Source organism: Fomitopsis serialis (assembly GCF_022376445.1).
Source record: "Fomitopsis serialis strain Sig1Antser10 chromosome Unknown B0H18scaffold_117, whole genome shotgun sequence".
NCBI lineage: Eukaryota > Fungi > Basidiomycota > Agaricomycetes > Polyporales > Fomitopsidaceae > Fomitopsis > Fomitopsis serialis.
Window position 1 is genome coordinate 94419 of NW_025955077.1, and position 26587 is coordinate 121005.

At 55.1% G+C, this 26587-nt stretch overlaps 7 protein-coding genes across 7 annotated transcripts; 5 read left to right on the forward strand and 2 right to left on the reverse strand.

Annotated features, from left to right (window-relative positions):
• Positions 1 to 821: 821 nt before the first annotated feature.
• Positions 822 to 2688, reverse strand: B0H18DRAFT_1038399 (Aldo/keto reductase). The gene is made up of 8 exons (XM_048030440.1): positions 2623 to 2688; positions 2429 to 2564; positions 2280 to 2367; positions 2133 to 2224; positions 1991 to 2071; positions 1815 to 1938; positions 1510 to 1755; positions 822 to 1446 (listed from the first exon to the last, which is right to left on the reverse strand). Exons 2-8 carry the CDS (start codon positions 2472 to 2474, stop codon positions 1290 to 1292), a joined length of 834 nt encoding a protein of 277 aa, XP_047887736.1. The 5' UTR covers positions 2475 to 2564; positions 2623 to 2688; the 3' UTR covers positions 822 to 1289.
• A 1836-nt stretch (positions 2689 to 4524) lies between these two features.
• B0H18DRAFT_66087 (uncharacterized protein) lies at positions 4525 to 5790 on the forward strand. Its single transcript, XM_048039011.1, has 3 exons — positions 4525 to 5048; positions 5113 to 5298; positions 5351 to 5790. Exons 1-3 carry the CDS (start codon positions 4718 to 4720, stop codon positions 5677 to 5679), a joined length of 846 nt encoding a protein of 281 aa, XP_047887737.1. The 5' UTR covers positions 4525 to 4717; the 3' UTR covers positions 5680 to 5790.
• Positions 5791 to 7103: 1313 nt separating this feature from the next.
• B0H18DRAFT_66040 (uncharacterized protein) lies at positions 7104 to 8440 on the reverse strand. Its single transcript, XM_048039009.1, has 6 exons — positions 8085 to 8440; positions 7867 to 8006; positions 7722 to 7804; positions 7552 to 7658; positions 7215 to 7501; positions 7104 to 7167 (listed from the first exon to the last, which is right to left on the reverse strand). The coding sequence occupies exons 1-5, from the start codon at positions 8226 to 8228 to the stop codon at positions 7235 to 7237; spliced, it is 741 nt and encodes a 246-aa protein (XP_047887738.1). The 5' UTR covers positions 8229 to 8440; the 3' UTR covers positions 7104 to 7167; positions 7215 to 7234.
• Positions 8441 to 11727: 3287 nt separating this feature from the next.
• B0H18DRAFT_958837 (uncharacterized protein) lies at positions 11728 to 12928 on the forward strand (the record flags this gene model as incomplete). The annotated part of the gene is made up of 7 exons (XM_048042735.1): positions 11728 to 11847; positions 12099 to 12164; positions 12448 to 12573; positions 12645 to 12655; positions 12706 to 12756; positions 12807 to 12842; positions 12889 to 12928. The coding sequence occupies 7 exons, from the start codon at positions 11728 to 11730 to the stop codon at positions 12926 to 12928; spliced, it is 450 nt and encodes a 149-aa protein (XP_047887739.1).
• A 1216-nt stretch (positions 12929 to 14144) lies between these two features.
• B0H18DRAFT_850728 (uncharacterized protein) lies at positions 14145 to 15113 on the forward strand (the record flags this gene model as incomplete). Its single annotated transcript, XM_048039604.1, has 2 exons — positions 14145 to 14570; positions 14625 to 15113. Coding segments are annotated over 2 exons (915 nt in total), but the record flags the coding sequence as incomplete, so codon positions are not given.
• A 3136-nt stretch (positions 15114 to 18249) lies between these two features.
• Positions 18250 to 18483, forward strand: B0H18DRAFT_884771 (helicase; the record flags this gene model as incomplete). The annotated part of the gene is made up of 1 exon (XM_048041041.1): positions 18250 to 18483. One exon carries the CDS (start codon positions 18250 to 18252, stop codon positions 18481 to 18483), a length of 234 nt encoding a protein of 77 aa, XP_047887741.1.
• A 1035-nt stretch (positions 18484 to 19518) lies between these two features.
• B0H18DRAFT_1124221 (uncharacterized protein) lies at positions 19519 to 20154 on the forward strand (the record flags this gene model as incomplete). Its single annotated transcript, XM_048034818.1, has 2 exons — positions 19519 to 19859; positions 19911 to 20154. The coding sequence occupies 2 exons, from the start codon at positions 19519 to 19521 to the stop codon at positions 20152 to 20154; spliced, it is 585 nt and encodes a 194-aa protein (XP_047887742.1).
• Positions 20155 to 26587: the final 6433 nt, after the last annotated feature.

Below are 26587 nucleotides of genomic sequence, written 5' to 3' on the forward strand. Positions count from 1 at the left end.
GCAAACGCAGCCAGTCCACTGGTCACGCTCGTCGGCGGCCCGTCTCGTCACGAACGACGCGTCATTCTCCGGCCTTTCTACACCATCAGGAGCCCCGCACACAAAGCGACATGTGGACTATTTCAGCACGGCGAGTGGTCTTCTGCCGCACAACAGCGTCGACTCCCGCCCTCGTTCACGACAAGACACCCACGTCCGCGGTGAGTTGCGTCGTCCGCGCGTTCGCATTGCATGTTCGCTGATGCAACATCGAGCAAACATCACTGAGGGAGTGTCACAGGTCTGTGGTCGACTCGCTGGGCTTCCAACCATGCCTCGCCATCGCGTGAGTCGTCCCCGCGGTGCGTCCGTCTTCTGCGTTCGCTGACAATCTGCTCAGGCGAGGTCGTGCATGTTCGACATCACCATGTACTCGGGCAAAGTGGTTGTATTGACTCGTTGTATGTATGTACACGTGGGGACTGGCGAACGAGGAGGGACACGCACCTGTGGATGCCATCGAGTCGTAGGGGGCGGGGCTGGACTTCGCTTTTTTTTTGTTTTGTTTTCATCAGCATGTACATACCTGGACCCGTTTGCGCGTGGCAAGAAAAGTTTTGACACCCCATAACGCGCGAGCTCCCTGCGGGGAGGCGGAACTATGGCCGAAAAAAGGACGTTTTTTGGACTTGGGGCGCCAGTTGTGTTTTTGCCCTCAGCCAATCCCTGCGCCCGCACGTAACCTCCCCACGCCCGCCGTGCGACGATCCCCGCCCCGCCCCCACGCCGCACTCCCACGCGCTCTTCCCACGAAACGGCCTCCCAGTCCGGACATCTTCCAGCCTCTTGCAGACCGGCGACACCAGCCGGTAACGATCCCCGACGACGAATGGCCGGTGTTCCACGCGCTCTTCGTGCAGGCCTCGCAGGAGCTCTCGCGCGTGCACATCGCAACGGTCGTGTGCATGCTGCGCGAGGAGGACGCGCAGAGTCTCGTTCGCGATGCACGTAGCTCCTCGCTCCCCTCGAAGCCAATGGAAGTGCTCACCGTTCTGTCGATATCGTGCAGGTAGCGTTGGCGCTCGAGCAGAGGCAGTACGTCGACGCCGGTACGAGGCAGGGCCTCTTCAGTGTGCAGCGGCTCACCTGGCTGCGCGACACGTGGAGAGCGTGGAGGGCGTAATGAAGGCAGCGGGTTCGATGGAGGTCACAGCGCGGACGTTTCTTCTTTGATCCACATTAGTCGTATCTCGTAATACATTCTGCGTTCACCCTTTGTTGCCCTCAGGGACGTATTGATGCGCAGTCCATCACTCCGCGTCAACTGGGTTCCAGCTCGTCGCGCCCGCTGCGCCCTTGTCGAGGGCGTCGACTTTCGCCATGTCCTCACCCGAGATGTCGAAGTCATACACGGCTGCGTTGGAGACCACGCGGTCGGGGCGGGACGACTTCGGGAGCGGGTTGTACCTACAACAACGCCAATGTCAGCAAGCAAACACAGACGTGGAGATATGAAGATGCGAAACGCACCCATGTTGCAGCGACCACCTGACGAGAACCTGTGCTCCGTCCTTGTTGTACTTCCTCGCGACCTCCTGTAAGACGGGGTCGTCAAACCTCCCGCGCACGAGCGGGCAGTACGCCTGGACGAAGATCCCGTTCTTGCGGCAGTACTCGACGATCGGCCCTTGTTGGCAGAACGGCTGCACCTCGATCTGGTTCACCGCGGGTGTCTCGAGCCCGGCGTCGCGAATCTCCTTGAGGTGCTTGATTCCACTGACCCCGGGTGATGGTGGTAAGTGTTAGGTTGTGCAGAGGCAAAGGGGTGGACGCACTAGTTAGATACACCAGCAGTGCGGACCTTGCCGGCTTTTTGGGCGTCGAGGAGGGCTCTCCAGGTCTCGAGGCGCCGTTCCTTGCCGGAGAGGGGGCTGTGAATCAGGTAGAGGTCGATGTAGTCTGACGATCTGAGGCGTGAGTGAGAAGACTGGTTATTGACTGATTGACTGACCGAAGCCGAAGCTCTGCAGAGACTCGTCGACAGCCTTCAGCGTGCTTTCGTACCCGTGGTCAGGATCGTATATCTTGGTGGCTGCCCAGTTCGAACGCCGTTAGGATGTGATCTCAGCGTCCTGTGAACACTTGTAACGCACTCACGAAGACCTCTGCGCGGGGTACACCGCTCTCGCGCACTGCCTGCCCGACTTGGGCTTCGTTGCGATACATACGCGCCGAGTCGATATGCCTGAGGATCAGATATGTTGGCTGGATCAACGCTGTTGGCATTGGGTCACACGCACCTATAGCCATGCTTCAGCGCAGCGAGGCACGCTGGAACGCAGTCGTCGTTCTGGTACACTCCCAGACCCAACAGGGGCATGGTGTGACCTGTCCGTCCGTCCTCTGGTTCGATCCAAGCACGCCAGCAGCCATGTATAGGGCCACGTACCGGAGGGGAGCGTCACAGCCGTATCCAGATTCAGTGTGCCCGACATCTTGGTTGGGACGTTGAAGCCGAGGGCTCACGGCAACTTGTTCACTCGAGCGATACGGCCAGTGGGGGGTAACCATTTCTCACTGTCAGGCTGATAAGTAGCAAGTTAAGTTAGCGCAGGTTGGACTGCATGTTGCCAATATCGTTACCGTGTGTTCGGGCGTCTGCCCCGGGCCGAGTGGGGCATGGCGGAGCCGTGTCCGCGTTTTGAACGTGAACCGTGGCCTTACGCGCGTGCAACAAGAAAACCGGACATTTGCAGTGTGCACTACTTACTGTACCAAATTGCATCACCGGTTCAGTGTCTACACCGTTACATATATACCGTTGTGCGTCCTGGAATGTGCGAGTCCGAGTCGGGGTGAACTACGCTTGGCGAAGGCATATCCAAATGTAGGTTAATCGCACGATGTACTCCGAATCTGACCGGGACCTTTGGCTTATTCTTCTTCGGCGGCGGCTTAGGCTTCGTAGAAGCTTTTTTGGCGCTGCGCGTCCGACAGAGAAGGTCGCCGAAGCAGCCGCGTTCCACCAGTCCGTCTTGGAGCTCACGCTCAACCATGGAGGCATCCTCAGTCGCGCGACTGTTATCATTGTATGCTCAGTCGTGGGATAAGAATGTGCAACGAGCCGCTCACATGGTGATCGGGTGAGCGAGCGCGGGAGCTGCGGCCACTGCCAAAAGGACGGCGGAGGCGAGCGTACAGTAACGCATGATGTCTTGTATGCACTGGGGTCGTTACGAAGGATTTTGGTGGAAGGGAATCAGGGACGTGAGTCGTCAAAAAGAGCGAGGCTAGAGAGGTGCAAGGTAAGTCTAACATTCAAACTACCATCGTTGCTGGACACTCACTTGCCGGCAACCTGCTCGGTGAGCTCGGAAGGAGAAGAGGAGCTGAGGGATACGGCAGGCATATCTCGCCTTTTATACGCTTGTATGCACGGACCTGGGATACCGCGGCGGCGATTCTAAGATCTTGCGTCCATCAGCCCGGGACATTGTGCGCTTGATAGGTCATCTAATTGGATGATGGCGGTTTGCAGTACGGAGGCTTCTTGCGACGCAGCCAGCCTGGCACATTTGTGCACCAGTCATCCGTGGTCGACTGCTGCTGCAGAGGGACGCAGCCTGTCAGCGTTCAGCGGGACTGACGACCGCTCCCAGTCGTGTCATCCGAGTCGATCGGCGCGCCGTGTCTGGGCGTCTATCTGACGACTCTCGTCGCTGCTGCACGATGCGTTCTGACTCACGTGGCGAGCCTTATGGCACGCAGCCGTGAGGACTCAATGGAATCCCCTCCTCCTCCTCCTCTCGCTGGCTGCTCTCTCTGTCTCCATCCCGCTGCCGTCGTTCTCCCCCGCCCTTCCCTTCCCTGCGCTCCGGCCCCGTGTCCCGCTGCCCTGCGCTCATGCGCGCAGCCGAGACGTGTCCGTCGACACCCCCAACGCCGTCTTTCTCGGGTCCACACAGGTCCACGGTTTATCTTTTCTTTCTTCAATCGCGCGCATTCATCGAGGAAACCCGTCTCCCCAACTCTCATCGCCGACTTGCTTCCGCCCTCCCCCGCGCCGAACCCGCCTGCGCATCACCACGCGATGCTCAAGCATCGTACCACCCTTCTCTCGCTCGTTGAGACCGACTTTGTGCACCGGACCGCTCCCTACACGCCGTTCTCTGCGGCGATGTGCAACAAGCGCCCGCCGTCCTCTCCTGCACACTCCTTCGCCGCCTCTCGTCCTCGCGATGACCAGAAGCACAGTGCTTGCGTCTGCTAGCGTGTCTCGCCCGCGCAGCTCCTCAAACACTGCTCTATCGTGCAGGTGACACGGATGACTCCCGTCCATGTACTTCAACGAGCAATGGGCAAGGTGCGTATTGCACGACACAGTGTGCGGTACGAGTCTACGTGCAACCCCTGCATCCTCTCTAACACTAGCTTCGCTCTTGCAGCCCGTGTGCCCTGCACCGTCTCGTTCACCAAGTGCCTCACACCGTCTTCGGCTCAGAGCGCACCCTCGATTCCCGGCAGCGTTCTCTGGCCATCATCCTCGCCTCTGTGCGATCTCCACTCATCCGTCAACCCCTCTTGCGATACGCTCCACTCGAGTCGGTCGTCTACGCCGACCTCAACCGCCCGCAGCACATGGAACACGCGTGAGTACACTAAACTAACTATCCGAGACGGTCCACAGCGCAGGGCAGCCTCCTGCGGGTGTCTACATGCAACCCTGACCGCCCTTGCAATGCGCGCAGCTAGCACGAGCACCGCCCACGTCAGAGCCCGTCCCGTCGTGCTCACGCACGACCGTGCCAGCGTGCCCCTCCGCTCCCGCCGCGAGCGATCGGGACCGTCCCGGGACGACGCGGCAGTCGTCTACGGTCTGCGGGGGGTCGACATCATCAGCGATCTGCAAGGCGGCATCGAACCTCGAGCAAACTCACCTGCTCCCGCCAACACCGGTGCTGCCGACGACGGCGACAGACGTGCCGACTCGCGACGGCTCGCAGACACTGCCCGTCGACGAACGGCCTGCTCACCCGTTGCGACGAGGGCTCCAATCTGTAAGACGGGTGGTTAGTACTGTGCACGCTCTACCGCGGGAAGGACACAACTCACCATGCCGCTCTACGTCCACAGGACTCTGCTTTATGTACCTCGCCTGGCCGGGCGCTCGTCAGCGACGGGACAGCAGCAGCCGAGTCGCCGTCGCCTTTCCGGGCGACGTCCGCGGAAGCGAGCGAGCGTGGCGTCGCGCCTGGCATGGATGGCAGCCCCGTCGGTTGCCGCAGACGGACGCATGGACGCGTTCTGGATGCTCGCGCGGTGAGTCCGTCTGCTAGTACTCCCGACGCTCGGCACATCTCACGGCGTGCAGCTCACCGATGGGCTTCCCTGCGGCCGCAGCTCTCGCCCTTGCACCTCGCTCACCCGCGGCCTCTGTCACTACGACGGCAGGCCGCCGCCGTTCCGGAGCGCTGCTCGGACTCGGATCGTGCACCGTGTCCGCGGAAGCGAGGTGGCGACGCGCCTGGCGTGTCGCTGCGAACGACGTCAGTGCCACAGACACAGACGGACGGATGCCACGGACTCGATCCGGACACTACTCGATGGTCGCACCTACGCGTGGATCGGACGTGGGACGCGAATGTTCCTGAGCTACCGAGCAGGCGCTGCGGCGCGGGGAAGGCGTCCTCTCTGCTGTAAGGAGTGGGCTGTCTCTCTGCACTGATCACCCGTGCATGGCAGGGCGGGCAGCGTGGACGAGGCTCTCTACGTCGAGCTTGTCCCGGTGAAGTTGACGACGGACCCGGCGCGTAACGGTACGTCTCGGGCTACACAGGGAGGACGCGATCGGGACAGGCTGTAGATTGCGAGACGGTCACCATTCACCATCTGACAGCCTTCTCGCGTACAGTGTGCGCCGCGGACGGCATTCCATGTTCGCGGCGAGGAATGGTGAGGTGAGTGTCGTAACGATCAATTTTCGGATACTTACTCGCTCATTGGAATGGATGGCGAGGCAGGGAGCAGCTTCGTCACGACGCGGGCAGTGAGCGGAGGGCTAGGGACGGCGGTGAGCAGCGGAGGCGGGACCGGAGGGGACATGCACGCCCTCGCCGTGTGGTGTGATCAGTGCCAGCGGGCATGCCACGATGGACGTCTCTCGACGTCGGCATCGATGGGCACAGACACTCGGCGGAGTGCCCGTGCACTGGTTGCAAGGTGAACACTTTCGTTGTGTACACGCCGGATACGACGGCGGGCGACCGGCGTGTCGTGCGCATCGCTCCCTCGATTGCTGCCCTACGTAGGTACGGAGGCCCTGTACGTAGTATAGTCGCGATGAATAGATATATTGGGGTCTCTACTACTATTGACATGGCGAGGCGGCGCGTGCGCGTGAGGGACGCACACGAATCCTCCCAACTTCGCGCAGTGATTACGCCCGGATTGCCCTTGTGCGATGTCTCTCGGTAGCGGAGCCGGCCACGGGTCGTTCGAGGGCACACAACAGAGACGCAAAGACGACTCCTTCTGCGCCCCCAGCTGCGAGAACGCCTCCTCGGCGGCGACGAATCTTGACAGCCCCAGTACTTGCGGAATACTCACGGGAGGTTCGCTTCTCGACAGGGATTGAGACGTCTCGCCGCGGCCCAAGCGAGGTCGCGTGAAATATCCTGTGAAGTGGACTGGGAAATGAGTAACGAACGAGTCGAATGGATAGCGGAGACTCACCACTATGCAGTCTAAGCCCGAGCGGCGGACGTGCGATGCGCGAATCGGCTTGACGATCTGCGCTCACGGAACCTCCGAGTCATCCAGTTTGCGAGTCGGTGCAGCGGAGTGTGCAGAGTGGCGGCCCAACATGGTGGCAGGGCCATTGAATTTGACGGAGACACCGACCGAAGCACGGAAGTAGACAGAGGGAGAGTGTTCAGTCGATAGCTGGTAGCCTGGTACAACAGTAGCCCGCGCAGTCAGACCGTATGTCGCCGTTCATGCATTATGCGTAGCGCTACCTGCAAGGGATCGCTCGGGAGCATTTGCGACCAAGCTGAGTATAGGGATCACTCTCCAGTGATATTGGACGACCTGACTATCGACGTACTTACCTGTGGCTTTGAGACCGCACAAAGACGCATCTACTTGAAGTCGTCACTTGAGTCGTTTGCACAGCGCCGAAACGCGAGCCTGTCCATTTCGTGAGCGCAGAGAAGGTCATGTATGCCGAAGCACACCTATCGTGCCCAGTAGGCATTCAGCAACGAGCAAGATGCTTCTGCACGACTCCTGTATCATCAACATGGCACACGTTATCTTTCCGTGCCCATTCAGTTATCATGGCTCGTAAGCGACCCTCAAGGATTTGACTCGATCCCAGTTTCCCGCCGTCATGACTCATAGTCATCTCGACCTGTTGCACGCTTCCTCTACGGGATGCATGCTGTCGCATAGATTCTTCGTGGCTCAATCGCACGGCAACTGCGTCGACGAGTATCGAATCCCCAAAAACATGATGCGAGTGCTGAGCGCTGAATAAGGATAAAACTAGGACCGAGACCTCGTGTCACGTACGCAGGAGAATGCTATGGAAGCAAGTGGACGTGCATGTGCGAGTCTTCCGCATTCCCAGCTGCGCGGGCGGTCGGCCACCTTTGGGAAAGGGGCTTGCTCGCAAGTGACTGGAACTAAGGGGTCAGTCGCACAAAACTAGCGGGTACATACACTCTCGGTTTCCCTCTCACCCAGTGGTAGAATTGTAGCTATACGTGCATGCTGTGGAAATGGGTGCGTGGCGAACGCGCTGTTATGGTAGACCTGCAGTGTTCTAGCAGATGATCTCAAACCGTCAATCCACAATACGACACTCGACAGGCTGATGCTACTTACGGGAAGGACATGACGCCGATGGATTTGCATAACTCAAACTGCGTGTGGTCGGAACGGTCGACCGTGGCGAGCTTCACGGCACCCTTCAGGGCGCCACAGCCCTGTCGAAGGCGGGGGCCAGCTGAATGTAGTAGGCGCACCTGCGTGCCCGTGCGGACCGAGTCAGCCTGAGATTATGATGGATTGGGAGCGCATCGGGGTAAGATTACTGTGCTTACCATGATGATACGACCTTGACCATCCTGAGAGATTCTCGTTTCCCTGCGGCGTCCGATGCGCTGGGCCCTGCTCCGATCGGACCGGACGCAGGCCTTCATCTCGTGCCGCGTCTCCTGGACACTGGTAAAGTCATCTTCGGACATCAACAGGGCATATCTGATCCACTGACAGATGAGTGCGACAGTGCTTACCTGATGCGGTCGCTCGTGGAAGGTTCCTTGACTGGAACTTGAATAGCATAGCTAAACACTGAACTGCAACGAGGTCGGGCCTCTTGGCGTGTTTGTTCAACGTCCATGGCCGAAGGAGTTTGCTGATGTCATGGCTCGACAAAAGTCGCGTTTACAAGCCTGGCACTGTACATGTATGTCAGCGAAACGGCTGGTCAGTTGTACGTAGAAGCATTAAGATACCAGTCGAGCCACACCTCAGCGCGTCTGGGTCTGTCTCCACGGACAGGTACTAGTCAGACGACTCATATGCTTCACGCGGGAGGTCTCCCCTACGCGAAGCGCACCAGTTGAATGACCGCCCTGTCCAAGAATGCACCACACCTGCTGTAGGTGCATTGCAGAACGTGCAAGAAGCCGGCGACAAAGCGTTACAGGTTACCGTCGTACGAATCCGGGACATCCTGGATGGTGAACATTCTCGTCCAAATGCCCTTTATAGATAGCCACAAGTCATTGAAGCATCCACGGAGCAGTATAGTGGCACTTCTCTTCGAGAAGAACGGGCTCCATAAACTAGGTAGCTGGTCCTTAGTCTCGTGCCACACCAAGTACACCTCCGCTGATATCCACCATCTCGCCACAGAATCGGTGGTGTACGCCGCCTCATCGAGGTGGTTGTAGGTGCTGGGGGCCGTTGTCCAGTCGTAATCGTCGGACAATCGTAGTCGTTGCAGTAATCAAGAATGATATCCAGTTGTTCCCGTGATGGCTAGGCAGTGACGGAGAGCTTTGTCCAGTTGACTGTACAACGTCAGGGCCGGTCCTCACGACCACGCAACTCAGCGGCCTCCGTAGCCTACACGTCCCGTTAGTTGGCCGACTATCGAGATACTAGGAAGACAGGATGATGCCGGCGTGCGTGAGCAGGCTCCAAGCCAGGATGTCGTCTTTACTTCGATGTACGAGACGGCGTACATGTTGATCCTTTTCGGAGATTGGAAACTATGTTCGGCGCGAATGGAGTGGTGTCGCGAGGATGAGTCGCCTAGTTTAGGATGTTGTCGGCTGTTGGCGGGTATCAGCAGCCGAGAGGACGCAAGGTAGATCGGACGACTCACACTGCTCAAAGCAGACAGGCGACAGGCCGACTGACGTCCAGAGTAACGTCGTGCGAGGGACATGGTTTCTTCTGACGCGCGCCGTCGGCGAGGACACGATACAGAAGCGGGGCAACAAGCTTGGAGGTGTAAAACGCCAGAAAAATCCATGCCTAGTACGAGTCGCTGTTGGTGGCGGGCCCGGTCTTAGCGGGTCGCGTCGGCTCCATGCATCGTGCTGACACTAGACATCTTTCAGCGAACTTATGTCGACGAGACTACTCACTGTCGACTAGATACCAATAGGAGGCTCGCCCACCGAGCAACGCGCATATGCTCAGGAATTAGATCCCAGTAAGGATCGTACCGTGGTCCACACCCGCTTCATGACCGTACGGTATGGACGACGAACCTGGACAATGCTGCGCGCTCTGATGGTTGATGTGCACTAGTTAGCATTGCATACCGACAAGAGCAGCGGATGAGTGTCAGAACAGAATGCGCGAGGTGGACCGAAGACAAAGGCTTGCGAGACTGATCAGATCGCTGCCCGATCTGGCAGCCACAGACGCGTCGGCGACTCGGACCTCTCACCCACGCCAGATTCTCTCCATCCACTACCGTCGACCGACTATTTCAACTGCAGCACGCCTCGCAACCCACGTACCCATAGCAGGAGGACTCTCCCGGAGGGGTCACGAAAGTCGGGAGGCAGCCACAAGACGCGAGTTGACGAGAGGGACACGAAGTACTGCCAGACTGGAACCAGTGGTCGATCCTGGAATTGCGCGCCTTGTGCAATTAGCGGTGCGTGCTTGCCACTGCTTGATGACGTGTCCGTCTCGTCTCCGTCTCTTCGGTGCTGTGAGCAACTCTCTACGGCTTCGTCGAGCGAGTGACGACCCACCCGCGCCTCTGCAGCTTGCTCACTGTCCGCGCTGCGCAAAGGAAGGGTTCACGCGCACGCTTGAAATCAAGGAAGTCAGTGTAGGACTGCCTACCGAGGTACTAGGAACGACGTCAATGCCCTCCTCCCGCAAATGTACCGCCGAGCCAGCCTCGCCACGCATGGTTGGCTCTGCAGTGTCTCCCTCCTCGTCCTTCATGTGCGAGGTTCATCGATGCATGTTGGCATTGGACCGCCGGCAGCTCCGACGAGTGGTGTAGGAGACAGAACTGTAACGATCGCATGAATATGACGATGAGTGAAGACGGACACGCGGCAGACTCACAAACGCAGCGTGCGAGTAGCGCCACCACTGCGCTGCGGCATCACCAGAAATCCCTATGGTCTGTGCCGAGGAGGATGCCCATCATTGGCGGCGGATGCGGATAACGCTCTGCGAGTTGGTTAATCTAGGAAGAATGGCAACATGCGGGACGAAAGTCGGATATTCGGGAAGTCCATGCCATCGACCGACAGCCACGGGCGGAGTATAATCGAGCGCGTGATGTCTAGCTATTGCGCGTAGCGTGTCCGCATATATGCGCAGGGAGAGCCGGCCGGTGGTCCAGAGACAAGGACGCGTAGCAACGGAGGCCAAAGACGGTCATGCTCAGGTACGTCACTTGTCAACGTGTTCGCCACTCTTTGAACCCCCGTCTCCTCGTTTCAGCCAAAGCACAACCGTCTCAGCGTTTCAATACCCAGGCTAAGGCGTTGTGCCATCCCGGTCGGCTCTTCACCGCCTAATCACAGCTGGCATGGTCAGTCAAAGCGTCAGCGGTACTGCGTGGCCTCATTTAGTTCACTACTTTTGGCTCACGATGCCACAGGACATCCATCGACCACCGAGGGGCTGATCGGCGCATGAGCCGTGGTGCATCGAGATCGCCCTCCAACAAAGACGACAAAGCCACGTTCGTTGCAAACTTGACAACACCCTAGGGCCTAGCCGTCGAGGTATAAATACCCCACGTCCCGGTGGATCTCAACCGCCTTCGACTCGATGATCACTTGAGACTACGACTACCGCCCGCTTCCCATGTCGTACCATTCCTCTTAACCAGCCCACAGACACCGGCTGATGAACATGCCTGCGGTCAGCAGCGCCAGTGACAGCCGTCCAGCACCCCACACTCGTACGCCGTCTCCTCATCGTCGTCATCCCTTCCTGGACCTAACGTCTCTCCGCCCCTCAGCTCGTGTGGCGGCGCGATCCGCTGTAGAGGGTGCCATAGTACCATCGTGCACGGCGGGCAGAGCATACCGAGGATCCTTCCATCGGACAACCGGGAGCTCGCACCACGACATCAGCCGCGTTCGACGCAGCACCTACCTACCACTCCGGTCACGAGCCGATCGCCGACGGGTCCATGGTTGGGCGGGCGGCTGCGCTGGGATTCCGCTGGACATCCCCACGACAGCGAGGATGGCTCGCAGGACGCGATCTGCGCGCTTCAGCTCAGGGATGAAGCCCTCCTACTCCCATACTCCTCGGCGGCACCCCTTTGAAGCGAACGCGTTGATAGACTCCGAGACCGTGCTCATGGTGAGTTTCGCTGCATCCACTTTCCTGCGCTACTGTGGTCGCTGACGGAGCGACGCAGCTCGCCGGGTGCTCGTGAAGGAGGATCACGAGGATTAACCCCTTCGGTGGCCGGAGTACGACGGAGCGGCCCGCCGCCGTCATGTACCGTACGTCGCATGGGCTCATGGAGACGCGGGGGAAGGTACTCAGTGGCAAACGAGACCTCCCATGCCGACGAGGACCACGCGAGGGGCGTGGCCATCGTGTCGCAGCTAGGGGAAGGGGTCGGGTTCTCCGACATCTACGCGACGGAACACACGCCTGCGACCGACTCGCTGGTACGCATAGGAACATACGGCCTCCCTTCGCTGGAGTGCCTCTAGTGCGGACAGTCGTCTTGCTTCGGGCATCGCCAGCCGAGGGCGGGCTTCGACTGGATCTGACGATGGACTTGCCGCGAAACGGCGGCTATCTAAAAGGAGTGGGACGAGGGTGGTGCTGTGGCGCGCGTAACTCGCGTGGCTTTTCGCGTACGCCCACGAGAAACGCACATGGAGCGCACATGGCGTCCACGTTCGCCGCATGGCCCACTGATCGTCCGCTGCCTCGGTCGTCCGTTAGGGCGCCAAAGCGATCCAGTGCCACCGCCTCGATGAGCGCGCGATCTTGCGATCTTATCTAAGATCACAGCCTCTGTGCGACGACTTGCTTTCTCCCCCATCTCTGACTCTGTCTGTACCTGCACAGGTGTGTATTTCGCTTTTTTCGAGCCAATCCTGTAGTAACAACCACAATTCAGTGTATCTGTCATGAATCAGCACCCAAATCAGTGAGCAAACAGATAATTAAAATCAAATAAGGCTAATCTATGCAATTTAGAAATCCTCCTCATGCTCCTGAGCCACAGAGACACAATGGGAGAGACAATGAGTGAGTGATCATAATGTCTGAACTGTATATGGCTAAACTATGCATCTCAGGAATGTTCACATTCCTGAGCAACAGATAGAGAATGAGTGAGTAATCATATATCTGCACTACAGATGGCTAAACAATTCACAGAAATCCTCATATTCATGAGCAACAGAGAGATGACCAGTGAGTAAACATCTGTTCTGTACTTATGATGGCTCTACTGAGCATTTGATAAGTTCTCACATATCACAGAGAGAGAATCAGTGAGTTCAAAAAATTCTATACTCAAGATGGCTAATTTTTTTATGCATGACAGACTTTCTCCTCACACTCCTCCTGAGCAACAGAGACTGCATGAGAGAGAGCAGGAGCGTGAGGGTCGTCAAATGACTTCTCCCAGTGAGCGCCGAGAGAGGCAGAGGTTAAACCTCTCAGTGAGACAGCCTGAGTTTGCTGTGGATCCTCAACATGGACCACATGCACATGGACCTCAGATTGGCCATGCACATGAGCCTCAACTGGGCCATGCTTTCCAGCTAAGAGAGGATATGCCTGTAAGAGACAATCCAGGCTATCCACAGGCATACCCTACTGGGATGTATAATGCTGGAAATACTGGGGTGTATAATGCTGGGAATGTTAGGATGCATAATGCTGGGCATCCATACCCAACTGGGATGTACAATGCAGGCTATATGCCTCAAAATTTACCACTGGGCTACCAGGCTCCTGGAAATTATAATGCTGTTTATGCAGGCCCTTCACATCATGAGCACATACAGGGAAATGTAGCTGGGCCTTCAAATATTGGCTATGCACAGGGAAATGTTGCTGGCCCCTCTAACTTGGGTTGGGCACATGGTCAGAGATTGCCTCCCAGGAGAAATTACTTGCAGGAGGCTGAGCTAAACACAAATAGGAGTCATGCTCAAAGAGTTGCTGATAGACAAAATCAGAGACAATCTCATATGCTGGCTGTAGAACATACAGCTCAAGCAAATGTTCCTCAGCAGAATATTCAAGCTCAGCAGCTTCAGGAGGCTGCTAATCATGAACAGCTGCAGAGACAAAGACAGCTTGACAGGCAAGCCATATACCAGCAAGAGGCTGCTGCCCATCATGAGCAACAGAGGCTGAGAGAGCTTGAGAGACAGGCTCAGCACCAACAGGAGGCTGCTGCCCATGATGAACAACAGAGACAGAGACAGGATGAAAGACATGCTGAGTCTCAAGAGGCATTCATTGCTCATGGTGAACATCAATTGCAGAGAGATCATGAGCAACAGCAACAGCAGCAGCAAATCCATGAGCATGATGAGTTACAACATGTTGAACAGCAACAACATGAAGCCCATGTCTACCAACAGCAAGTAGACCATCTACTTGAGGTTAATCAACATGAGGCAAATGAAGCTCAGGCTATCCAGCAACTTCCTAAGGGGAGAAGGCCATACTCAGAACCTGTTGTTAAACAGAGTATTGGGGCCATGAATATTGAATGTCCCAACTGTAAAGCCCTTCACTTCAAAGGAGAGAAATTGAGCAATTCCTCTCTTATTCATCCCAAATTTGGCATATGTTGTCTGCAGGGTCAGGTACAGCTTGACCCACCCACCATACCTCCATTGCCCTTGCAGAGGTTGTTCAATGGTGTAGATAATCGCTCAGCTCACTTCCTGAAAAACATAAGACGTTATAATGCTGCATTTGCATTTACCTCAGTGGCAGTTAATATTGATCAAGCTGTTCTGATGGGATCTGGGCCATACTCTTTCAGAATACATGGGGATCTATACCATCTCATGGGTAGTCTCATGCCTCAGGATGGTGTTTCTCCCAGATATGCCCAGCTGTATATCCATGACCCTGCTGAAGCATTGCAGTCAAGGCTTGCAAACAATCCTGAGAATAATAATAGGGATCAGGCTGTCATGGCCTCTGTCATGTCAGATATTCAGGATGCTCTCATGCAAGTCAACCCCCTCATTCCTCTCTATAAGCAAGCATATCAGATCATAAGAGAGAAGCCAGCCAATGAGCAAGTGCATGTTGAGGCCCACATTATCTTAGAGGCATCTGCAGATAAAAGGAGATACAATCTTCCTACTATTGAGGAAGTAGCTGCAGTTATACCTGGCTCTGGAGATGAGGATATTGACAAACACAGAGATATTGTCCTGCGTTTACAAGGTGGAGGACTGAAGAGAGTGAGCAACTTGCATCCTCTATACCTCCCACTCCACTATGTCATGTTATTCCCAAGAGGGGATCAAGGATGGCACATGAACATACCATCTATACCAGGGCCAGATAACAGAGTGAGAAGTGCCAATGTCTCTCAGAGATGCTACTTTGCATATAGGATTCATCCCAGGCTGCTTCAGAACAATGAGTTTGATTATCTGTTCAGAGGAGGTCGTCTGTTTCAACAGTACTTGGTGGATGCATGGGCTTCAATTGAGGCTTCTAATTTGAACTGGATTAGGCACAATCAGAAAACCATAAGAGCTGAGCTATACCAAGGACTGTTGGATGCAATGAATCAGGCTGATCAACAAAATGAACAAGTGAATATGGGTCAACAAGGACAGAGACTCATACTGCCATCCTCTCATGCTGGGAGTTCAAGGCATATGTACCAACTGTTTCAGGATTCAATGGCCATATGTAGGAGGAATAAGAAGCCAGATCTGTTCCTAACTATGACTGCCAATCCAAATTGGCCTGAGATTCAGGAAGCACTTTTGGAAATCAATTCTGCTGAGAATGATCCTGCTAAGCATCAGACTGCAGCTGATCGTCCAGACATTGTAGCAAGGGTCTTTCAGTTGAAGAAACAAGCTCTGCTCAAAAAAATCAAAGATGGATTTTTTGGCAACTTAGCTGCTGATGTATACACAATTGAGTTTCAGAAGAGAGGTCTTCCTCACATGCATCTTCTCATATTCTTCAAGGAAGAACATAAGATCCATGATGCCTCTCAAGTAGACAGCATTGTCTGTGCTCAGCTACCTGACCCAGTTAAACATCCTCAGTTGTATGCAACTGTGACCAAGTGCATGCTACATGGCCCATGTGGTGCTGGATATCCCAATGCACCTTGCATGTCTGACAACAATACATGCTCTAAGAGATTTCCCAGGAGCTTTTGTGAGGACACCATCTTTGGTGATGATGGGTATCCTGTCTATGCCAGGCCTGATAATGGGAGGAGTTTCACAAACTCTAGGGGCCAAGTGTTCACAAATCAGGATGTGGTTCCTTACAACCCTCATCTGTTGGCTGAGTTTGACTGTCACATCAATGTGGAGGTCTGTGCATCAGTGAAAGCTGTCAAATACATTCACAAGTACATCTACAAAGGTGAGAATATATCCATATACATCATATACATTTTTCTAATTTTTGACAGGCAATGACAGGACAACTTTGCAAGTTGGCCAAGTGGATGAGATTAAGGATTATGTGGATGCCAGATACATTGGTCCTGTTGAGGCTGCATGGCACATCTTTGAGTTTCCTATGCATGAGGAAAAGCCTACAGTCTATAGGCTACCTGTTCATCTCAAAAATGAACAGGTTGTATACTTTGAGTCAGATGCTCAGGTTGAGGATGTGGTTGGTGAAGAGAGATCATCCAAGACCCAGCTCACTGAGTGGTTCAAGGCCAATGCTGAGCTGGAGGATGCTAAGAACCATCTCTATCAGAACTTCCCTGAGAGATTTGTTTGGGATCAGAGATATAAGAAGTGGAAAGTGAGGCAGAGAGGCTTTGCCATTGGGAGAATGCACTTTGTCCATCCATCAGCCAATGAGAGATTTTATCTTCGTCTTCTCTTGACTGTGGTCAAAGGTGCTACAAACTGGAATGATCTCTACTCATTTGATGGTGCCCATTATCCCACTTTTAAGGATGCATGCCTTGCAAGAGGTCTCTTGGAAGATGATGGTGAATGGAGACAATGCCTAAGAGAAGCTACACAGCTCAGGACAGGTTCTTCATTGAGAAGTCTATTTGCAATCATTCTGTTGTTTTCTCATCCACTCAAGCCTGAGGATCTATGGCATGAGTTCAGAGCTGGGATATGTGATGATCTGAGCCATAAGCTGATAGCAATTGGCTATGCTGAGCCTACTGAGGATCAAGTGTGGGATTATGGGCTATATCTGCTCAATCAGATTCTTCTCAAGTCTGGGAAACAGCTAACTGATTTTCCTCCCATGCCTATGCCTGAGCATCCTTGGGGAGCTATTGCTGAGAATCCTCTTTTGCAACATGAGCTTGACTATGACTATGAGGCACTCATGGAGCAAGCTGAGGCTAATGTTGGCCATTTCAATGTTGAGCAATCTGCTGCATATGATGCTGTCATAAGCTCTGTGAACTTGAATCAGGGAAAGATGTTTTTCCTTCACAGTGCAGGTGGCTGTGGCAAGACCTATGTATGCAATACTATTGCTGCTACTGTGAGATCTCAGGGAAAAGTTGCACTTTGTGTGGCATCTTCTGGAGTGGCTGCTCTACTGCTTGAAGGTGGGAGAACAGCACACTCATGCTTTAAGATTCCCATCCCTATTCATGAGACTTCAACATGCCGCATTAAGAGAGACAGTGAGCTACATGGAGTTCTTCACCAAACTGGAGTGATAATTTGGGATGAGGCCCCTATGCAGCATAGACATGCATTTGAGTCAGTGGATAGAACCTTGCGTGAGATCTTGGACAAGGATGTACCATTTGCAGGCATCACTGTAGTATTTGGTGGAGATTTTCGGCAGACTCTTCCTGTTGTCTTCAAAGGCTCCAGACCTCATATTGTGGCTGCTTCCCTGCGCAGGTCACATTTGTGGAGACATATGCAGGTGCTTCACTTGACACAGAACATGAGATTAGAGAACAGTCCTGCCAGCCAAGACTTTGCAAAGTGGCTTCTGAAAGTTGGTGCTGGAAGCAATGTGTCTCCACAAAAGACAATCCAATTGCCCCAGAACATGAAGCTCCAGTCCAACACTTTGGATGGCTTGATAAATGCTCTATACCCAGGTCTCAGTGAGGGTGAGAAGCCTGATGAGTATTTCCTGCAGAGAACTATCCTCTCTTCCAAAAATGATGCTGTTGATCATATCAACTCTGTTGTTTTGGATAAGTTCCCAGGGGAGAAAGTCACATTGGCATCTGCAGACAAAGTCATTGGAGATGAGAACATCCATTATCCTATTGAATATCTCAACTCTATCAATGTGTCAGGCCTTCCATTGTCTAAGCTTGAGCTAAAGAAAGGGTGTCCTCTCATGCTCTTGAGAAATCTTGATCCCAGAAATGGACTATGCAATGGGACAAGAATGATTCTCATGGACATCAAGCAAAGGGTCCTGAAATGTCGAATTTTGGGTGGCATTCATAGTGGCAAGGAAGTCTACATTCCCAGAATTAGCATTGAACCATCAGCTGAGGATTTGCCAATCCCATTGAGCAGAAGACAATTCCCTGTTCGTCTTGCCTTTGCTATGACTATCAATAAGGCTCAAGGGCAGTCAGTGGTCAATGTTGGACTTGATCTGCGTACAGCAGTCTTTGGTCATGGTCAACTCTATGTTGCTCTTTCCAGATGTACATCTGCAGACAGGATCAAAGTCCTATTTCCTGTAGACCAAGACAACACTAACACTGCCAATATTGTGTATCCTGAGGTGCTCATCCCTACTGTGTATGTCATTTCTGTTACGACAACGTCCGTTTGATTTTATTTCTCTTCGTCGACTTGTACTATACTAATGTGAGCGCAACCTCACACGAGCACGCGCCTTCGGCATCCGGCTCACTCTGTACCCGGTCCGGCGTTACCCGGACTATCACATGCACTCCATGACTCGTTATGACTCCCTCTGACTCGGTATGACTCACCCCCCTGACTCGTAGTGACTCATCCCTCCCCCTCTCGTCTCTGATTGGCTTGCTATACCTGACTCTTCCCGGGCCCTGCCCTGAACTCCTCATGTATATAAGCCTGTGTACTTTAGCGGTCGAACCCTCAGTTCGACCTGGTTTGATCTATAGAAGCATTCCGCTTTGCGATACTCCAGAGTGTGAACGACACCCCGCTCGACCTGCTAGACGTGCTTAGCAGTGTCCTCGAACCATCCTCTACCGCCGCAAGAACGATCGAACAGCCTAAGACCCGAGTTTAAGGGTTAGGTTGTGAGCTAGTGCTCAGGGTGTCACGCTTCGCGTAACATAAGGTCGAACTGATCTTTACGCTCCGTCTGCTCAGACGCAGAGCATACCCACCTCCACCCACTATCTCCCTGGAGCCCATCGCATTGGGGCTCCGCAGACATCACGGACTACCGAGTACAGGTCGAGCCCAGACGTCACGGGCTACCGGACCTAGCGAACCTCTATTGGAACGACGACCTCCGAGTCTTCGAGTACAAGCAGACTGAAGACGGAGTAGACACCTACGCCGGTGTCCTCGTTCGAACCCCAGAAGAAGAAGGAAAGAAACCCGCGTGGTCATTCCTCCCTACCGACGTCTCAGCTGCAGACAGACAGAAGTTGACACAGACCTTCCTTGACACCAATGGACGAGCTGCCAAGCTAGTCAAGAAGATCCACGACGAACGACCGAGACCAGACACTCCAGCTGCTATCCAGCGCGAGCTCTCGAGACACGAATCTGCTTCCTCTGTAAAGGAACCAGATCACCATCTCCCAACGTACCGGAGATCGTATACGAACCCGAACCCGAACCGAAACACGAACCAGAATCCTACGAGATGGCCAACCGAGATGCCGAGATCGAAGGCCTGCAGGCCCAGATTGCGCGACTACAATCCGCCTCCACGAAACTCGCAGTCCGCGCACCGAAGGAATTCGAAGGGAAGCCCGACGATGTCGCACCCTTCTTGAGGCGCCTGGACACGTACTTCAGCGCCACGAACAACGACACGATCGACGATCAAAGGAAGATCGCCTATGCAGTCACTCTCATTGACAGCAGAGTGATGCGTTTACTGGAAGAACAGCACTTCCACGAGGAAGAGAAGGCAGTCGCTGAGCATAGGCACCGCTTCGCCACCTGGGACGACTTCAAGAAGCTTTCAAGAAAGCCTTCCCCGTTTACGCTGAGGGTGACAAGGCCCTCATGCTCCTGATAAAGACCAAGCAGGGAAGACACCAACGATAGCCTTTGTCCCGAAGTTCCGAACCCTCGCTGCCAAAGCAACGTCACCGACGAGAAAACCCTTGCTGGGTTGTTTAAGGCTGCCGTGCGTCCGGAGCTTCTAGGAAAGATGCTCAACATCGAGAACCCTCCTGACACGATGGAGAAGTGGTACGACCTCGTTCTACGACTCGACTCTCGCCAAGTCTATGGCACCACCTCCTCCTACGACGGCGGAGGATCACGCTGATGAGCCCTTAGCTCACCTACCCACCGAAAACGCGATTTACGGTCGATGCGACAGTACATTAAGTCAGTCCGGTCGACGCGCTATCTGTCCGTTCGAGGGAACCGCCCGATGTCCCGTCCGTTCGAAGGAACCGCCCGATGTTCGAAGCTCGAATGTCCATGTTCGGAACCTTTAGCGGTGAAGTCACACGGTTTAGAAGAGTCACTACATTGGTAGGACTACGGGCAAGTACACGGCTAGGTCAAACTAACTAGTGACGGCCTCGGCAACTCTCGTATCTATGGCCTCGACCTCCACACCCATGACCACCACCCCTACCCCTACGAACAGACGGGCCGGTGTCGGAGCCACGGTCAGTGTTGACGCGCTCGAGTAGGCTTTCGAGCAACCCGACGAGGGTGCCGTGCGTGCGGCGCTGGTCAACTGCGATGTTGTGAATCGCTCGACCCATGGACTCGAGGTTGTCGGGCAGCTGGCGAAAGTCGGACAAGATCAACGACTCGCGCTGATACTGCGGGTTCGCGAGGGGACGACGCTCGGCCTGGTTGACTTGTTCGAGCAGTACCAAGGTCTCGGACCACGCGATCGTAGGGTAGGGCGAACCTAGGATGTCTCCCTGGTTGCCATCGCGGTGAAAGACCTCGTCGAGGTAACGCATCAACTCGTCGATCTCGGGGAACGACCTGGGAGCAGGAAGCGTATCGTTCGCTAGTAGGATAGCCCGGCTACGGGACTCGAACAAGAAGCGCTGTTCGAAGGTCGGTACGATGGTTCGAAGGATAGTCTAAGTTCGGAGGCACGTACGATCATCCAACGGACTCCGTGAGCCCAAGCCAGCCACTCTCCGGGACTGTTGGCATCGTATCGCGGTTCGACAAGTCCCTCGGTCTTGAGGACTTCGAGGAGGCGGTAGTAGCGGGCAGCATACGCTTCGGAAGTTGGGTCGAGGTGCGGCATGTTCGTGTAAGTCAGGCGAACTCCTGCGGCTGTCTCATATCTTCGAGGACTGTCACCGGCTCCGGTTATGACCTTCGCCGTTCGGGGACGGTCGCCCGTTATTCGGAACTTGCGGAAGGCCAAGTTGGTTTCTCCCATGTGTTAGTAGGTCCGGGTTGAGCGTTGTGACACTCTCCGATTGGCTGTTTACCTTATCACTCTCCTTCATCATTTCTTCAATTTCCCTTGGCTCTCTTGGTCTTCGGACCGTATTTTCCTGTATATACTCTGGGACTTGTTCCCTTCGAATCTCAGAGACCCCCTTTCCCTCTCAATCTCACCTCGCACCGGCGAGGTTCGTCAGTCAGCCAGTACGTTCGAAGTCAGCAAGTTCGCCAGTCAGTCAGTACGTTCGAAGCCAGTCAGTCAGTCAGTCAGTTCGCCAGTACGTTCGCCAGCTCGTAGTTGCCCCGAGAGGCTCTACCCTTCTCCTCCTGCCGTCGCTCGCCTTTCTTGTCACCGTTCGTTCGACACGTCTGTCGAAACTCCCCCTCCTACCTTCGAGGCTTAGCCCTCGTCTTCGAACAGTCTTCGACATCTTCGAAGCTCTCCCACGTCGTTCGGAGTCTTGTCCGTCCTCCTCCTTCTTAACTAGACCACTGTACAGTCCCCCGTACATCTCATAGACGCAGAGGCCTCGCATACCACTGCTCGACCTCACGGTTGGGTTTTTGTGTGGCTTTTGTGTTCTTTTCGGTCGCGTCATCTTGGAGCCCACCGCGAGGGGGATATAGAACAAGATTCCGCCGCGTCGGAACTTCGACGTCAACCCTGAAGACTACCGAGACTACGAAAGTCCTCTTCTCGCACTCGCTATCGACAGTCGTCTAGGTCCCGGATCCGCCACCGCCTTTCGCAGGCGTAGCAACCCTCTACCAGGACCTTCGACTATCCCCTCTTCGTCCGAACACATCGAGCTTGTCCCCGATCACGACGATCAAGGACGCTCCGTTCGAGACCAAGTCCTTACTACCCCCTCCCAGCCCAGACGTGCTCGAAGACTCTCGCTTTCAGACGGCCTCGAGTCTCGAGTCTTTGGCTCTCCTCTACCGTCCCTAACGCCGTCGCCACCTCTCGAAGGAGAGGATCTCACTTCAGCCACGCCGATCACGACGCGTAGTGGAGCTACCACCTCACGTCTACCTTTACCCACTCGTCGCAGAGCGTCGTTGGCCCCTCCAGGACCAGAGTCGTCCGAGCCGCGAAGGACTTCGACCAGCGACAACCAAAACCCTTCGAACGATCCGCCAAATCCTTCGAACCCTCCGAACACCGATACGAACATGTCCGAAGCAGCAGCACAAGCTTCGAAGGCGGCTTCCATGCCTGCCCGCGGTCACTCGACTGCGCCGGTCTTTGATGAGTCAGAGCCCTTCGCGTTCAACCGTTTCTTCCAGGATCTCGAGACCCACTTCACGCGATGCGGGATCACCACCAACGCGGACAAGAAGTCATGGGCCGTTCGGTACCCGCCGATACGGGTCTCGGACCTGTGGATGATGCAGCCGACGTACAAGGACGTTACGAAGACGTACGACGAGTTCAAGACAGCTCTTCGAACACTCTACCCGGGTGCCGACGATCAACACAAGTATTCGACGGACGACCTCGACAAGGTGGTCCAGGAACGTCAGAGGCTTGGTCTGAGTAACGCGCTCGACCTCGCCGCTTACTACCGTGACTTCTACATGATCTCCGAGTACCTAATCGCTCAGGGTTCCCTCTCGACGCTCGAACAAGATCGAAGGTTCCAGCAAGGCTTTCCCCCAGCGCTTTGGGGACCGATCGAACAACGCTTGTTCATGAAGAACCCTGATCACTCGAGACGCAAGCCATGGACCTTCGCGCAGATCTACATCGCCGCTCAATGGGTCCTGGACGGCCCTACCCCCGCTTCGACGTTTCAGCAAGTCATAGTCCAATCTTCGAACGCCCCTCAGGTCCTTCGAACGTCGCACCATCTAATTCGTCCGGCGTTAAGAACGAAGACCTCCTACCAGTCTTGCAGACGCTGATCAAGACTCTCGAGGCTCAGCAGTTTAGGAGTCGGTCACCCGGACCACCTGGTGGTAGAGACGGCCCTCACTGCTTCTACTGCGGTCGTTCGGGCTGTCGCATCAACGACTGCGAAATGTTCGAAGACGACGCCAAGAAGGGCTTGTGCCGGAGGAACCCAGACGGCAAGGTCGTGTCGTTCGACGGTCGATTCATGAGCAGGAGAGAGGGCGAGACCCTCCGCGACGCCATCTATGAGTACGCGCGCCGCACCGGCAAAGTCGGACTTAACGCGAACACTTCGAACGGTTCGGGCGGTGCCACGCAAGGTTCGACTACCTCCCAGCTACTCTATGAAGCGATCGAGGCCCCACCGACTGCGACGTACGCCTTAGACATTGGCGAGACCCTCGAACGTATGCGAGACCAGTTGTCACATATTACGGAAGTCTACGCCCAAGAGCAGCGGAAGAAGCACGTGTTCGACGGCGTCATGATTGACAAGAGGCCGCAGCGTTCCACGGCCCGTCCTGCGAACTTGCCCACCGATAAGTCACGAGCTCCGGACTCCCGAGGCTCTTCGAAGGAGCGTACCGTACGCTTCGCCTCGCCACCTGTGTCGAGTCAACAAGCAGCACCGATCGAGACCCCAACCACGCGTTCGAAGAGTGTGGAGCGTGCAGGTCCGCCACCGAGAGCTCCGACGCCACCTGCAGAGTCTAGGCCGAGTGTTCAGGCTTCGGCGCCACCGGCACAGTCAGTCTCGGCGCCATCAGCGCAGTCAGTGCCCGACAAGGAGAGTCCGATCCATCCCTTCGCAAATGTTCGGGACGCGACCTATGCACCGCCGACGACCCGAAACTTGGAGCAGCGCCTACGAAGTTTAAGAACCGGGACGGCTCGTATACGAATCTTGCACCTGTCGTTCAGGCCCAGCTAGCCGAGTCCGTCTTCAAGCGGTCGATGAGCACGCCAACGGTACCGCTGACCATCGAGGACTGTTAGCATCTCGCCCGAGCTTCGAACCGCTATCGCGAAGCTGTGACGCCTCGAAGAGTGACGCATGACTCGAACCCGACTCGACGAACATGGCTGTGTTCGAAGAACTTCCGACACACGACCCGCGTTAGTAGACTGCCACGACAACGAGCTGATCCGGACGCTACCATCATCCAGATTCGTACGAGACGTACCTAGGGTGTTGCCTCGAGGCGCGATACCTAGCGAACTTACTGTCGCGGCCGAGTCCCACTCGCTTCGAACGATCGACCTCACGATCGATCGTAAGGAGAAGGTAGCCTGCATTCTCGATCCCGGTTCGCAGGTCATCTGCATGTCGGAAGCACTGTGCTATCATCTCGGTTTATCGTTCGACCCGACCATCGTCCTCAGCATGCAATCCGCGAACGGTGGAGTCGACCGCTCGCTCGGCCTTGTTCGAACGTACCATGTCAAGTCGGCCCGATCACCTTGTATCTCCAGATTCACGTCATCAAGCGCGCGTCGTACGACGTGCTGCTAGGTCGACCATTCGACGTCATCACTGAGAGCCTGGTGAAGAACTTCGCCGACGAGAATCAAACCATCACCCTGTTGTGCCCGAACACGTCCGAACAGATCACGGTACCTACGATGCCTCGAGGACGTCCGAAGTTCCAAGAGGTTTTTCAGAAGAGGCAGTCGGGACTTTTGAACACGTAGTTCAGGCCGACGATGACGAGCAAGTCGCACTTGTGATCGACTTCGAAAACGATACCCCGTCCATTTCTGCCTATGCCAACATATCATCCTGAAGACCCAGTTCTCGCGGCTACGTATCTCTCCGTTCCCATACCTATTCCAGTTTTGTTTTCGATGAAGTCAGGACAGCCACCGAGGCTACGAGATCGACTCAGCATACCCCGTCATACGCTTCGAAACCTTCGAACACGCAGACATCTTCGACCACTTCTCCGAACACATTCTCTCGTTCGAACGACTCACCTACGTATACCCGCACCGGCCATACCCACGACAGTACCGACTCGTCCGAGGATGCTCCTGATGTGTCCACTTCGCACAGGCAAAATCGAAGAAGAAGTACAAGCCGGTCGCACTCAAGACGAGACCTGTTCTCGGGTCCGTCCCGAACAGTTTCGTATCGTTCGCGACATCAAGGGAGATCCGCTCTCTACGATGCGTGAACTCAACCCCAACCCACCTCCTTTCAAGCCCGAAGGTCGCTACACGGCCGAAAGGGCAGCTGTCTCGGATAAGCTGCACGACGATGATCTGTTACAACCCGCCGAACGCGATCTACTTCACCACTTCATGGCTACGAACAACGACGTGTTCGCATGGTCAGACAACGAACGTGGCAACTTCAAGTCCGAGTATTTCCCACCTATAGACTTTCCTGTGATCCCGCATACGCCTTGGGTCCAGAAGAACATCCCTATCCCTCCTGGTCTGTACAAGGAGGTCTGCTCGATGATTCGACGCAAGATTGACTCCGGAGTCTACGAACCTTCGAACTCGTCGTACCGTTCGCGATGGTTTTGTGTTGTTAAGAAGGATGGCAAGTCCTTGCGGATTGTTCACAGTCTCGAGCCTCTCAACGCAGTCACGATCCAACACTCTGGTGTCCCGCCGACTCCCGAACATCTCGCCGAACAGTTCGGAGGACGAACGTGCGGAGGGATGCTAGACCTCTATGTCGGCTACGACGAACGCTACATCGCCGAAAGTTCGAGAGATCTCACTACGTTCCAGACACCGTACGGAGCCATGCGACTTACTACGCTTCCTATGGGGTGGACAAATGCAGTACCCATCTTCCACGACGACGTAACCTATATACTTCAGCCCGAAACTCCCGAACACACTGTACCCTACATCGACGACGTTCCGCTCAAAGGTCCGGCTAGCGACTACGGTGGCGAAGTCATCCCGCAGAACCCTGGCATTCGAAGGTTCGTCTGGGAACACTTCCAGAACTTAGCCGGATTGTCACTCGAATGCGCTACGCGGGTGGAACGTTTTCGGGAGTCAAGAGTGTGCTGATAGCTCGAGAAATCATGGTCATTGGCCACCGTTGTACGCCTCAAGGGCGCCTGCCCGACGAATCTCGAGTCGCGACCATCCGAACTGGGGCGCCTGTCAGACCTTGTCCGATGTTCGAGCGTTTCTCGGCACGATCGGAGTGTGCAGGATATTTATCAAGAACTTCGCGCACCGGGCCGACGCTCTGTTCGCTAACAAGGAAGGATATGCCCTTCGAATGGGGCCCCGCACAACAGCAGGCTCAGGACGACTTGAAGCAGGCCTTGCTCGAAAGCCCAGCACTTCGTTCGATCAATTACGACTCGACGGCACCCGTTATTCTGGCCGTCGACACGTCCTTCATTGCAGTCGGATTCCTCCTATGCCAGTGCGACGAGGAGACGCGAAGCGCAGGTACTAC